The following is a 14,849-nucleotide window of genomic DNA, read 5'->3' as shown; positions in this document are numbered from 1 at the left end:
CACAAGTGAGAGCTGGATGGTAAGTGGACACCAAAGATGGGTAAATAGCCCTGAAAAGAGTTCTTTAAGCCCTCACACCAGAGGTGCTGGTTCTCCTTGAACACCCCAAACATAAAATATTAAGGATATATGAGACATCTCAGGCACCAATTAGTCCCTTCCCTCAAAAAGCTTACATTGTTCTACAACCTCAAAGCCACTTATGATCATGATCAATTAATTTTGAGATAATCTTGGTACTTCAAGTAGTACAATTTATACAAAAGTGAATAGAGTACCAGAAAACAATTATAAGGCCTAAAGCAAAAAGAACATATTTTAACAGAGAACACTTTTTTTTTAAGAAAGATTTTTCTTTACTAATGACCCCAACTGTTTTTTTAGATACAGCAGTTTAAAACCAAAATACTTAAGAGAAAAACAAGTTGATGTTGTGTTTCCTGCAACTGATTGGTAATAATATTACAAAATGAAGCAGCTTAGAAAGAAAATGAGAGAGAAGGGAAAGAATGATGGAGAGATAGAGAAAAGGAATTAAATTAATCCAAATGGAATTCCTTTTTTAAAAAAATTATTGGGACTCTGAAGTTCCTCCTCCTGCAAGCCAAAAAACATTAAAGACAACCAGGAAGAGGACACTCAATGAGTTGGCTGAACTTTTGGGTTTTTTTACAATTTATTGAGTTTCATTCATGATTCATTGGAATCCAATAATATTTGTAACAATTTCACCTGACCTATTGATATAAGAACAACAGGATTGATTTTAAGAACACAGATTCCTCCAAGAGCAATAGTAAGAATATCTAACACCAAAATATTTTGCATAACTGTTTTTGCTAAAGATTTAACTTCTATTTGGAGGAAAGATACAGCTTTGGAGGTGTCAGAGATACCCTGAGTTGTGTATGAGTTATTTCAACTTCTTTAGTTAGCTTCTGCAGAAATATTTTTATTTTAATTTTTTTTTACCAATTACATGTGATAAATTTCTACACAACTTTTCCTAAGTTATATGACCAAATTTATGTCCCTCTCTCCCTTTCCTTCCCCCTCTAGGTGTTGGCGGGTGATTCAATCTAGATTATACCTCTATTATCATGTAAAACATATTTCTCTATTGTGCATTTTTATTAGTGAATAATCTTAGAAGACCAAAACCCCATAACATAAACCCAAATAAACATATGAAAGATCATATGCTTTCATCTTCTGCAGAAATGTTTCTGATTGGGGGCAGCTGGGTAGCTCAGTGGATTGAGAACCAGGCCTAGAGATGGGAGATCCTAGGTTCAAATCTGACCTCAGACACTTCCCAGCTGTGTGACCCTGGGCAAGTCACTTAACCCCCATTTCATAGCCCTTACCACTCTTCTGTCTTGACTCCAAGACAGAAGGTAAGGGTTAAAAAAAAAAAAAGAAATGTTTCTGATTGACATAATTATAATGCTTAAAATTAAGTGAAAAGAATTTCTTTTCTTGGAGTCAAATCCTTTACAGGATTGACCATCTCCCTCCCCTGCTCCTAGATGTTAACAGATCTAGAATTATATGTTCTTTGAGGAGGATTGGGTCATATAATTCTCTCAAAAAAAATCATAGGAGTCTGAAACCAGACAAGTCCCTTAGTATAATGAAAGTGAGGTATTTGGTTGTGAGGATTTGAGCTAGTTTTGATAGGAGTAGTAAGAGTGAACAGAAAAGGGAGTAAAAGAATTAGTCTATATTAGGACTGTTCCTTCAATGGTAGTATGATGTATACACTGAGGGGGAAGGTTAAATTTTAATGGGAGAGTGACTAGATAGCATTTCAAAATGAGAAATATTTAATTCCTTTCTTAGTCTGCTTTGCAGATGGAATAAAGCAAAGGGAAGTACATTTGGCCATTTCAAGTGGGTTTCAGAACATAATTTGCCAATTAGAGTTTTAACATGCTCAGGACCCTCTAGGGTGGCACTCTTCACAGTAACATCTGTATGGTTGTACCCATGTGCTTTGGGGGAAAAGAACGACTGCCAGCAAACAAAACAAAGTCAAGACATTCCACTTGAGGGAGGTACCATTGGATCCTCAATTTAGAGAAGTTATGGCCTTTCAGATGAAACTAGAAAGAAGATGATGATTGTCTTCTTGTCAGGCCTCAACAGTAAGTACCATTAGTAAAAGCAAAGTTCTTGAAAGCAATAGAAGCAAGAGACATGCTGGGAGCTAAGATGGTAGAGGAAAGGATTCTCTGTTCCCCTTAATCCTATACATACAAAATAAAAGAAAAAAGAAAAAAGAAATTACCTCAAAACAAAGGAAAATAGGAAGAACACATCTCACTGGGGTAAAAAGAGAAAGTAGCCCACACAGCACAGCATCTATGGGAACCAGTAGAACTCAGACCAGCCCAATTACACCACAACTCCATCAGAGGCAATGAAACCCAGCCCAAGTCACTCAACACAGATTTAGAAGGCAGAGAGGACAGGGTGAAAGACCAGTTCAGCCTAAGTCACTCAACAAGGGCAGCAAAGGCAGAAAGAATAGGTACCTTTACACTCCCACATGGCAGCAGAATGTCAGAGGCAGTGAAGTGGCAGATCAGGGGACTGGCCCATACCAAGACCTGAAAAAAAACTGGGATGTCTGTGTGAGCCCTGGTCAGAGACTGAAGCCACAAGGGTTCACCTCTGGCCCACTACATGTGATCTAGGGCTCTGAAAATGGCTGGCAGAAAGGAACTGGGGTGGGGGTAGGCCACCTAGATGGACACCCTCTGCCAATGTCTACAGTGAAAAATTTGCCCTAGGGCACTCTAGCTCAGCAGGTTAGCTCAACTGGCTGAATTCAGCATACCAGCAGAGAATTGAGAAAAGACAAGATTTGGCCTCAGGGCATAATAGCTCAAACACTCTGGTTCAGTAAATCAATAGAAAGGCAGGTTTATAGTTCATAAGGTGGGGAAAAAAAGTAAATAAAATGAGTAAACAAGAGGAGGAAAAAACTACAATTGAAAACTTCTATGGGGATAAGGACCAAAGAATAGAACCAATGGACAAAGATGAGTTCCAGGAAACATCAAGCAAAGCCTCAAAAACAAAAAAACAGGGAATTGAATGCAGACTACAGAGGAGCCCAAAAGGATATTTAAAAATCAAATAAGGCAGGTTGAAGAAAAATGGCAAAAGGAAAATAGTAGCCTAAAAAACCAAATACCAGAGAATACTGTGAAACCTTGGAACTGTACTCCCTCTACCCCATGAGCAGAGAAGAACCTTGACAGATGGATAAGGAATAGGGGGAAATAACTAGAAAAATGAGCAAAAGACAAAGAAAAAAACTTGATCTTAGAAAGTTATATCAGTGACAGGGAAGATAAACTGTCATGTTAATAAATAACAGATATTTTGGGGAAGCTGATGATTATGCCAGGGCCAGTAACCTCCAAGACACAGACACAGATTGACAGGCTTCAGTGAGAAGGGAGGGGGTAAGACACTCCTGACTCTCAAAACCCTCCCTCCAAGCAGTTGAGGTTTCAGTTGGAAAAATGGAGAACTGGCTGAGGTACTTCTGGTAAGTTTCTGTTGAAGCTGAACTTCAATGATGTTCCCTTTCTTTAACTTATATTCCCCACAGGTCTGATAGAGGAATAAGTAGAAGCTAGTTATCTAAATGCTGAGGGACTGAGATAAATAATCTTCTTAAACCTGGCAGCTGACAGGATTCAAGCTAGATGACCAGACTTGAGCAGTGAGTATTCCCAAATAATTCCCAGGCACAGATATTGAAGGTAAAGCTTATATTAAGAAGTAAAAAGAGGGGCAGCTGGGTAGCTCAGTGGAGTGAGAGTCAGGCCTAGAGACAGGAGGTCCTAGGTTCAAACCCGGCCTCAGCCACTTCCCAGCTGTGTGACCCTGGGCAAGTCACTTGACCCCCATTGCCCACCCTTGCCAATCTTCCACCTATGAGACAATACACCAAAGTACAAGGGTTTAAAAAAAATAATAATAATATTGGCAATAAAAATAATGTTTAAAAAAAAAAGAAGTAGAAGGAAAAGCTAGAGGGGGTAATAGGTTTAAATAAGGAAAAGGTGACCCTGATCTGTTAGGTTGAAGCTGCCCTTCTTCCCTACAGGAGAGAGTGAAGGGCACTTAACTAAACTGGCTCTCTTGCTAATAGTGAATATATCTAATCACTAAATCACTAAATAATTGCTATATTGATATTGATAAGGATTAACCCTACAAAGCCGGCTAACCCCTGAGTAGAAACCACAATGGATTATGCCACAATGGCCACTCAGGTGAACCCCCCAAGTCAGGAGCAGTAAGCAGTGATCCACTCACCTCAACCCCCAGAAAGCAACTGTCTAAACCCTTCTCAACTGTCCCCTCACCCAAAGTTCTCCAGGGGGGTCCCCTGGAATTCTGGGTGAGGCTGACCCTGTATTTTGCAGGGATTCCATGTTGCCATACTTTACATAACACAACATACAAATTCAGAAGAGGACAACAATGCCAAAAAGGAGACATGTGAAGTCCCAAAGGAAAGTATTAAGGGATGTCAGGCCCTATAAGAACCTCTGGAAGATTTTGAAAAGAAGCTAAAAATCAAATAGAAAATTGACAGAAAAACTCCACAGCTGGAGGATGAGGAGGTATTGAAGAAATCAATTCACTAAAGACTAGAATAGACCAAAAGAGAATAAAGTCACAAAATACACTGAAGAAACCAACTCCCTGAGGAATAGAATGGAACAAATGGAAATAGAAGTGTGAGAGAGAGAGAGAGAGAGAGAGAGAGAGAGAGAGAGAGAGAGAGAGAAGAAAACAACTATTTAAAGAATATAATTGGCCAAATGGAAGAGGAAACACAAAAACTCAAGGAAGAAAATAACTACCTCAAAATTAGAATTGGGCAAATAGAAGCTAATGAAACCATAAGACATGAAGAGACAATAATTCAAAATCTGAAGAATAAAAAAATAGAAGAAAATCTAAAATATTTCACTGGAAAAACAACAGATCTGGAAAACTGATCTAGAAGAGATAATCTAAGAATCATTGGAATACCTGAAAGCCATAATCAAAAAAAGAGCCTCAACATCATATTACAAAAACTCATCCAGGAAAACTACCCTGATACCCTCAAACAAGAAGGGGAGGAGGGAATAGAATTTGAAAGAATATACTAACTACCTCCTGAGAATAGCACCAAAATTAAAAACCCCAGGACTATCATAGCCAAATTCCAGAACTCCCAGGCCAAGGCAAAAGTACTACAAGCATCCAGTGGGAAACAGTTCCAATATCATTGAGACACAGGATTACACAGGACCTAGCAGCTTCTATATTAAAGGAATGGAAAGTATTGAATATGATATTGCAAAAGGCAAAAGATCCAGGACTACAAGAATCACATCCAACAAAACTGAGCATGATATGAACATTCCTTTTCCAGGAGGGAATAAATGGAAATTTGTCTGCATAGAAGAATTTCAGATTTTCCTGACCATAAAACCAGAGCTGAAAGGAAAATTTGGTGAGTAAATTCAACCCTCAAGGGAAGCATAAAAAGGTAAAGTGAAATACTAAAGGTTTTTAGTAAGGATAAACTAAGTACATTCATACCTGGGATAGTGATAATTGAAATACTTAAAATATTTATATTTTAAAATATTTGAGATACTTAAGGAACTTAAAGTATACAAGATACCTAAAGTAAAGATACTAAGAACTTATCACTAATAGATCAATGAAAAGGAACATACACAGAAAGAAGGAAGGAAGGAAGCTGAATTGGATGGGCCAATATCTAAAAGAAAAAAAATCAATGATAGGGAAAAGAAACATATGTGGAGGTGATATGGAGAGATAAAGGTGTAGTAAACTATCTCTCATGAAGAGGTGCATAAAAATTAATACAGTGGAAGAAAAGATGGAGAGGTGGAAGCAGCAAACTATGCTTAAACATCATTAATTAACTCAAAGTGGGAATAACACCCACACTCAGTCAGCTTTTAGAAACCTATCTTTCTATATAGGGAAGTAAGAGAGTGGAAGAATAAGGAAAGGGAGGTAGAATAGCCAAAAAAGAGAGTGAGGTGGGGAAGTAACAATTGAAAACAAAACATCTGTGAAGAAGGAAAGGCTAAAAGGAGAGAGAAATAAGGATAAATAGGGGAAAATAAATTGGAGAGAAATACATAATTAGTAATCATAACTGTGAATGTAAATGGAATGAACTCTCATATAACAGAAAAGGATAGCAGAGTGGATTAAAAACCAGAATCCCACAATATGCTTCTACAAGAGACACATTTAAAGCAAGGAAACACATGAAAAATAAAAGTAAAGGCCTGAGGCAGAATCTACTATGCCCCTTACCCCCATTAGAGAAGGCATCATTTTACCAAAAAATATATATATATACTACATATATATATGTATGTAAAACTATGATTTGCTTATTAGTTCTTTCTCTGAAGGACATGCTTATGTCATTCTTCAAGCAATATTTCTGTTGTTGTATATAATGTTCTCCTTAATGAACAACTTCAGATAAAGTACTTCCTGTGACCCTGTCACAAAAAATAGATTCCCTATGTGAATTGCTGTACTGTGGATTGCTTAATCAGATTAACTAATTTATACTAATCTGTTCATTATTTGTCTTCAGACAATACTATGTATGAATAATAATGTATTTTCCTCTAGATATGCCAAGTGGTATATCAAGGATGTCAAATATCCTGGTAGGAATATAGTTCCTTTTAAAGAAACCCTCCAGGGGGTATCTAGGTGATTCAGTGGATTGAAAGCCAGGCCTAAAGGACAGGAGGTCCTAGGTACAAATCTGGTCTCAGACATTTCTGAGCTGTGTGGCCCTGGGCAAGTCATTTAACACTCATTCAGCCCTTAATGCTCTTATGCCTTGGAACCAATACACAGTATTGATTCTAAGACAGAAGGTAAGGGTTTTAAAAAGGGGAAGGAAGGAAGGAAGGAAGGAAGGAAGGAAGGAAGGAAGGAAGGAAGGAAGGAAGGAAGGAAGGAAGGAAGGAAGGAAGGAAGGAAGGAAGGAGTGGAAGGAAGGAAGAAGTGGAAGGAAAGGGAAAGGAAGGGAAGGAAAGGGAAGGGAAGGGAAGGGAAGGAGGGAAGAAGAAAGGGAGGAAGGGAGGAAATGTAATTGGTCTTTGCAGTGGACCTAAAGATTGTGTAAGCACTCCAGAAGCTACCCCTTTTCTCTCATGGATATGTAAGGTAAATGCTGGCTCACCAAGTTGTTATGTTTAAATTTGATTTTATTGATATATTGCTACTGATGGCCAGTGATGTTGATCGACTAATGCTATCAGGGAACTCTAGTAGAAGCCAGTTGATGAATTTGCTGCACGCAGCTTAATCCAACAAAATTTATTATTCACTATCAGGAGAGGCAGGGACAGGAAAAAAGTAATGTAGAATATATTAAATCTAAAACTAAGATCTCTAACTATAACACTGAACCCCTCTGTCTCGCAAGGGACTTCTTTGTATCTGATGAGATCAGTCCTAACGTAATTTCCTCTCCATCTAAAGATATAATATCTAACTTACTAAGTTATTCTAATAGTTGATCTTAAATTTTTTTTAAACCCTTACCTTCTGTCTTGGATTCAATACTGTGTATTGGCTCCAAGACAGAAGAGTGGTAAGGGTAGGCAATGGGGGTCAAGTGACTTGCCTAGGGTCACACAGCTGGGAAGTGTCTGAGGTCAGATTTGAACCTAGGACCTCCCATCTCTAGGCCTGGTTCTCAATTCACTGAGCTACCCAGCTGCCCCCAGTTGATCTTAAGTTTATATAATTTTCCTTAACATATTTTAAAATCCTCTAGCTGCCTCAAAGTGATTTTCAACTAAATGGCCGTTAGATCAGTAATCTTCTCCAGCACTCAAAGCAGGGTACCTGAAACTGATGCTGCTCAAGCAAGAGGAAATAGCACCCCCTCTTGGCCACTCCCTCTATTGGAGAAAAGCCTCACTTTAACTGATCTTCAGATGAAAGATGTTTCTTGACTTCTCCAAAGGTAAGGCATAAGAAAAACCTTTTCGGATTTATCAGAGTCAACTCTCCAGCTACCTACTCCAAGCAAAGAAGCTCCAAAGAGTGATCAGTGTTTTAACTATCTTTCCTTTCCTGAAATTCTCTTAAAGTGACCCACAGATAATTCTCCTCTTCCTTGCTTAAAGAAGCCAAGGTAAAATTCTAAACTCTTTCTCCAGACTAAATCCTTATTTCTAACTAAGTTAATTAGCAAATTAAATCCTTATCCTAACAATAGTGAATCAACTAGGTGAACTAAAGGTCAAAACTGGGAAGAAGGATGGAAAGGATGGAAAGGGAATTAGCATTTATTAAGTATCTATTGCATGCTAAACACCTCATGATTATTATCTCCTTTGATCCTGTAAGGATGGGATTTGTGCAAAGGGGATGGGACCAAAGGAGCCAGAAGAAGGTCTTTGGTGACAGTTACTGACAGGTGAGACCAGAGAGAATTCTGGGTAATTCTCTGGAAGGAGGAGGGAGGAGAGGTCTTCAGGTGGAGGACTGGGAGGAGAGAGGAGGAAGACATCTCAGCTTGAATCCAGTCCTGAGGGCTTCCTGAGGATCTTTCTTTGGACATTGAAACTCTGATTCACTGGTCAAAGTTTCCATCACATATCATCCAGCAAGACTTCAACCATCGAGTCAGCTAAGTTTTTGGACTCCATTTTGGGAGCAATCTCTTAGTCTCCTTCCCTCATTACCCAGCCTTCCTGAGAGACCTGTCAGGTCTAACTTACAATTAAAGAAAAGGATAGAAATAGAAACATAAGGAGAAGGGGCGAGGGAAGAAGCTTGGGAGTAGGAACCCCAAAGGTCCCCTCCCAAGTGACAGACCCCATAGAAATAGAGAAGAGGGCACCCCAAGGCCCCTCTGCCCTTCACCCCTTTCCCTAACCCCTGAATTGCAAATAATAAAAGCCATTCATTAGTCAGATAGTGTTCCAGAGTGCCTAAGAGACAACAAGGGGGAGGAGAATCACAGCTTGGTCTGGCTGCCTCCATCTTGAAGCCAGACCACCTGCTCTGAAGTTGACTGACCATGGGGGAGGCTTGTGTGAACCCCACCCTCATTCAGAATCAGATTGGGGTCCCTCATACCTCATCTTATAGGGAAGCCTCACCCCCTACTCCTGTGGGGTTGCACAACCATCCAGGTCACCCAGTTTAGGGATGACACCCCCTCGAAGTCTCCCAGTGTATATTTTGGTGGGAGGGGAGAGCTAGAAGAGTCTCACCATCATAGACTCTTCTCTCTCTCCCCTCTATCATAACATTGGTCACTGGCTCTCTTTATTATTACAATCCTCAATAGGAATAAACATATAGAAGGCAAGATTTTAACTGAATCCATAATTCTGAAGATTAATTTTTCTGAAATATTGTTTTTATCACATCACTCCTCTGCTCAAAAACATTGTCTCTGTTTTCTCTGATATCAGCTTCCAAGGAATGAATGAATGAAAAAATATCAACTTTCAAGGAAGGAATGAATGAAAAGCATTTGTTAAAAATAACAATTTACTATATGAATTGTCAGAAGTCCTAAAGATCAATCAGTGTATCTCTCTAAGAGTGGGTTGCCACCATTGAGAAAAGGGAATGGTCTATGAGTCAGAATGGAGAGGGGATTCTGAGTTCCCTTTGGCAGAGGTAAAAATGGTGCTGAGTGAGATAGAGGAGATGATTTGGGGAAGGCCCCTATTGTCTAACCAGGAAAAAGGAGGAAGGGGCATTAGCAAGGAAATCGGAGATGGGCTCCAGAGTAGGAAAGGGAAGATGAATTCTTCTGGGTACCAACCAGTTCAAGCTGGGGATCTCCAGGTTTACTTGATAGGGTCTGAGACATCTTGCTGGAAAAAGGGGAAAGTATATAAGGATCCACATAATCCTTATCTGTTTAAACTCTCCTCACTATTCTTCCAAGCACAAATTCTGTTTCAAGAGTCAGTTTCTTAGCATCTCAAAAATATGTCATACTCATTCTTGTTCATGTTTATTCCTTTATGTTATCCTCCTTGCTTGGAATAATTTCTCTTTCTCCCTATTCACTGGTCTAAATTCTCCTCATCTTTCAATGCTCACATGTCACCTCCTCTATGAAGTTTTCCCTAAAATTTTCCCTTAGCCCCCCTTGATTTTCATGATATAATGACAAGAGTCTAAGAGTCAGAAAACCTGAGTTTGAGTCCTAATATTTCCAATTACTAGTAACCTTGGGCAAGTTATGACTTCATGTAACTCATTTTCTTGATTCATAAGATGAAGGAATTGTATTAGATGATCTATACAGCTCCAAATTCTAAGTCCCTAGAATATCCATAGAATGTGTCATATAATTGGCATTTAATTAGGATTAATTATAAATTAATCCATATTTTTACTGTTTCATAGATGCTAGCATTCTCTCCTCGGACTATAAATTCCAGTATGTCTTTTTTATCTCTCATAATACCCAGATCACTGCTAAGAATACTAGTATTTGTTGATTGACTTCCACATTAATTTAGCATATTTTACCACATGATTCAAGGTGGTAAAAAGGTTTTATTTACAAATTATCGTGTCATTAAATCAAATCAAGTTCCTAGTGGTCATGGAGATCATAGTTTCATGGCCCCAAATAGTGTGTATGTATATGTGTGTATATGTACACACATGCATATAAACATGTGCATATATGTATAATTGAGTAGATGTACACATGTGTGTACATATATAAAATACATATATATGAACTCTTATATGTGTGTATACACATATATTTATACATACATCTGTATATATACTTCATATCTACTCAAAAAGGCAACAATCCAGGAATAACTAAATTTGTGACTAAATAAATAATGGTTAAATAAATGGTTCAGTATTTTATTATATTATCTAAGTATATGAATTAGATTAGTTAAGTGAAAGGGGATAAGGAAGTGATGAATACTGGAATGTCTCTGTAGTCCATCAGCTCATCAGAGCACCAACTGGTAGCTGTTATGTTTCCCAAAATCTCGCTTCTGATGACTTATCAGGAAGCATGTCTCTCATTTCCAGAATCTCTGACGTTGGGAGGCTTCAGAAGAATGTTGTTTCCCAGAAATCCCAAGAGATCACAAGTAGCAGCAGGATTCTATTGCACCTGGATTAATCTGTCCTATCTGGTGAGTCCCACCTGGAACTCCAACCCAAAGTTTTCACTTTGTGAAGCTTTAGAAATCTTCACCTCAGTCCTAGTATCATAAAGTGGATTGTTCTTCTCTGTGTAGCTGGCATATGGCTCCACTTCATCCTAATTTCATATAGAAACCAAAATTAAAACCCTGAGTGCAGAGACCACAAAATCATTGCAGAAATTATCACTGTTCCTCTATCAAGACCCAAATTCTTACAGATAATCATTACCTTTAACCCATACATAATGCAAATGACCAACTCATAGGTAAATAAATAGTAAGGGTAAATCAAAGAGATGTTTGATACATTCCACAACATTTCTTGAGTATCTATGACTTACATGGAACATGAGTGTTATGGGACTCCAAAGAAGGAGACTCTCAATGTAAGTTAGGGCGGTTAGAAAAAACCTCAGAATAAAATTTGGTCTTGAATAATGGATAAAATTTGAATAGGTAAGAGAGAAGGAGGAAAGCATACACAGTGTTTCAGAACTATTTGTTTATTTGACCCTCAGAAGAGGCTTATGAGAGAGGTAGTTTAATGAAAACAGCCTGATTACTCTAAAGATGTATTTGGGGTTAATGGTAGATAAAACTGGGTAGATAGGATGAAGCCAGATTGTAGAGAACCTTGAAGGCTAGGTGAGAAATTTAGATTTTATCCAGTAAGCAATGGGGAGATTAATGGAGATTAATGAAGTGTAGTGACATGATGAAATCAGCAGTTAAGGAAGCATAAATTGCAAAAAAGTGTAGAACAGATCAGAGCAAGAAGAGATTGAAGACAAGATAAATTAACCAATAAGTCAAGATAAAATTTCTGAATATCTATTTATTATAGGCAGAGAATTATACTCACTAAGCACTGTGCTTAAAGAAAGTTCTTATAATATTACAAATTGAGGCAATGAAAGCTTGTATTTGAATGGATAGAGTATGAATGAAGAGGAAGAAGTATATGAAAGATATTTAAAAAGAAAAAAAATCATCTAAATTTGATGGCTATGACCAAGGAATAAGAGTAGGGTTTCAGGCCATGATGACTATAAGAAAGGTGATGTGATTAACTGAATCTAAAACTTTTAGTGGGAAAGGGTTAGAGGAAGATTAGAAAAGACAAAATTAATTCACTGACTCTAATGACTGAAAATTTGGAAATATCTCAGAGCATAGGCTTGAATGTGGAACAAGGTAAATTTCAGTTGGACTTTTTTTGGAAGTATCTGCCTAAAGGATGATTACCAGCAAATTGGACCAGCTCAAAGTGAGCAAAAACAAATGTGTTAATTTCATATACAACACCTACCTTAACATAAAATAGTCAAAGAGAAGAATTTTTTTAATGATTCACAGATTGGTCCAACCATTCTGGAAGGCAATTTGAAATTATGCCCAAAGGGCTTTAAAAGAATGCATTCCTTTGATCCAGCAATACCACTACTGAGTTTGTATCCCAATGAGATAAAAAAAAAATGAGAAAGGTTCTGTACAAAAATATCTATAGCTGTGCTTTTTGTTGTGGCAAATATTTGGAAAATGAGGGAGTGTCCTTCAATTGGGGAATGGCTGAACAAATTGTGTTATATGATGGTGATGGGATACTGTTGTGCTATAAGGAATGATGAATTGATGGATTTCTATAAAAACTAGGAAGACCACCATGAACTGATGTGGAGTGAAATAAGCAGAATCAGGAGAACACTGCACACAGTAACTGTAACATTGTGGGACAATAAAATGTAATTGATTTTACTGCTAAAAGAAATGCAATGACTCAGGATGATCCTGAGGGATTTATGAGAAAGAATGCTATCCACATCTGGAGAAAGAACTATGGGAGTAGAACTCCAGAAGAAAGCATATGATTTATCACTTATTATATGGGTATATGATTTGGGGGTTTTGATTTTAAAAGATTACTCTATTACAAAAATGAATGATATAGAAATAGGATTTGAATGTGATAATATATCTATAATGCAGTGAAATTGCTTGTCAACTCTGGGAGGGCAGAGGAGAGAGGGGAGAGAGACAAAAAGAATCATGTAATGATGGAAAAAAATTTTTAATTTTAATTTTAATCTTAAAAAAATGATTTGCAGAAATTTCCCTCTTTTTCTTACCTCTCCAACACATGGAGTAGCTTCTGGCTTTGGGGATTTACAATTCCTGTGAAAAAATATATATATAAACAAAAATAAGCAGCAAATCTCCCTCTTAAGTTTCAGGAGATAAGAAGCATTAAATTCTTGTTTTCCTTTGCTCTCCCTAACAGGAATGAGCTGTTTAGAGATTTTCTAAGACAAAAAACTATACTGAATAAGAAATTAATACCTACTCCTTGGCTACCAACACGTCCTGAATAATTCTCCCACAAACACACATTGGTCTCAGCTCAGGAGCTCAATGCACATAGGAAATCAGAACCCCCATACTAAGTAAGCATCTGGGAGAGTGAGGCGGGAGACAAGCCTCATTTTGAAATAAGGGAAGGTAAACAATAGCTATTTATAGATAGTATACACGAAGGCACCTCTTTTTGGTACATGTCAGGCATTATCATAATTAATTTCCCAGCACAAATTATTGGTAGACATACTTCCTCCCAGGCCCCAAAGCCCCACATTATTGAATTCACTATGCTTTTGCCCCATTACCCATAACATTCCTTATTCCTGGAAGATCCTTGGATTTCTCTATCAGCTAATGAAATTCCTTCCTTCGTTTGGCATTCCTCTCCACATTCTCCACAAAATCTACCGTTCTGTGACACCTTTCCTAAAGACTATATGGCATGAGGTAAGTTGCCCTCCCTAAAGTAATTCACTCTACCCAAACCCTATGTTCCTGCCTTTCCTCTAAGAAAATTGAAAAGATATCTTTAAAAATATTCATCAATACCTGCAACCATTGGAATTCTTATAAAGAACAGCCAATCCCACAATGACCAGAATGCCCATTAAAACAGCAGTAATGTCTCTTGCAAAATTTGGCGAACCTATAAATAAAGACACAGATGTTTTTAGAATATCAAGAATTTTTATGTGTGACATCTTTGGAATCTAAAAGTTCTAGGGAATCTCATTAGGAAATTGATTTACCAATAAGGTCCCTGGTGTTTCCAGCCTCTTTGGATTCTTTGATCCAACCTAGACTTATGGCTTTATTCCTTATACATGCTGCTGCATTTCCTATCTCCAAACCTTTGCACTGGCCATTTTCTGAACCTGAAATGCATTCTCTCCTCACCTCTATATCATAAAAACCCCTTCTTCTTCTTTCAAGTTGTAACTCAAGCCCCACATTATACAGGAATCCTTTTATGATTCCTTCAGTTGCTAGCACATTTGTCTAATCAATCAATCAATAAGCATTTATTAAGCATCTACTATGTGCTAGACACTGTGCTAACTGCTTCTCCAGTACCTTATAATAAGTTAACTCATACTTATTTTTAGTTATTCTATTTATAATTCTTTTAGACTTCTTGTCTTCCTCATTAGAAGGCAAGTTGCTAATGAGTAAAGTTTGTTTTATTCTTTTTATTTGTATCCCCAGTAGCTGGAACAAAACCTAGAACAGAGGAGGTATTTG

At 37.7% G+C, this 14,849-nt stretch overlaps 1 protein-coding gene across 1 annotated transcript in view; it reads right to left on the bottom strand.

The window, feature by feature from the left end:
- Nucleotides 1–10,929: 10,929 nt before the first annotated feature.
- Nucleotides 10,930–14,849, bottom strand: part of CD200R1 (CD200 receptor 1) — a 55,368-nt gene continuing 51,448 nt past the window's right edge. The window contains exons 5-7 of the mRNA XM_044669181.1: nucleotides 14,157–14,253; nucleotides 13,379–13,424; nucleotides 10,930–11,368 (exon numbers count right to left, since the gene is read on the bottom strand). Coding sequence (XP_044525116.1) covers nucleotides 11,234–11,368; nucleotides 13,379–13,424; nucleotides 14,157–14,253 — 278 coding nt within the window. The 3' untranslated portion in view covers nucleotides 10,930–11,233. The remainder of the gene's footprint in view (nucleotides 11,369–13,378; nucleotides 13,425–14,156; nucleotides 14,254–14,849) is intronic.

This window comes from Gracilinanus agilis, chromosome 3 (assembly GCF_016433145.1).
Source record: "Gracilinanus agilis isolate LMUSP501 chromosome 3, AgileGrace, whole genome shotgun sequence".
Classification (NCBI taxonomy): domain Eukaryota; kingdom Metazoa; phylum Chordata; class Mammalia; order Didelphimorphia; family Didelphidae; genus Gracilinanus; species Gracilinanus agilis.
Note: the sequence above shows the minus strand (reverse complement) of the source record. Positions and strands in the feature narration are given on the sequence as shown.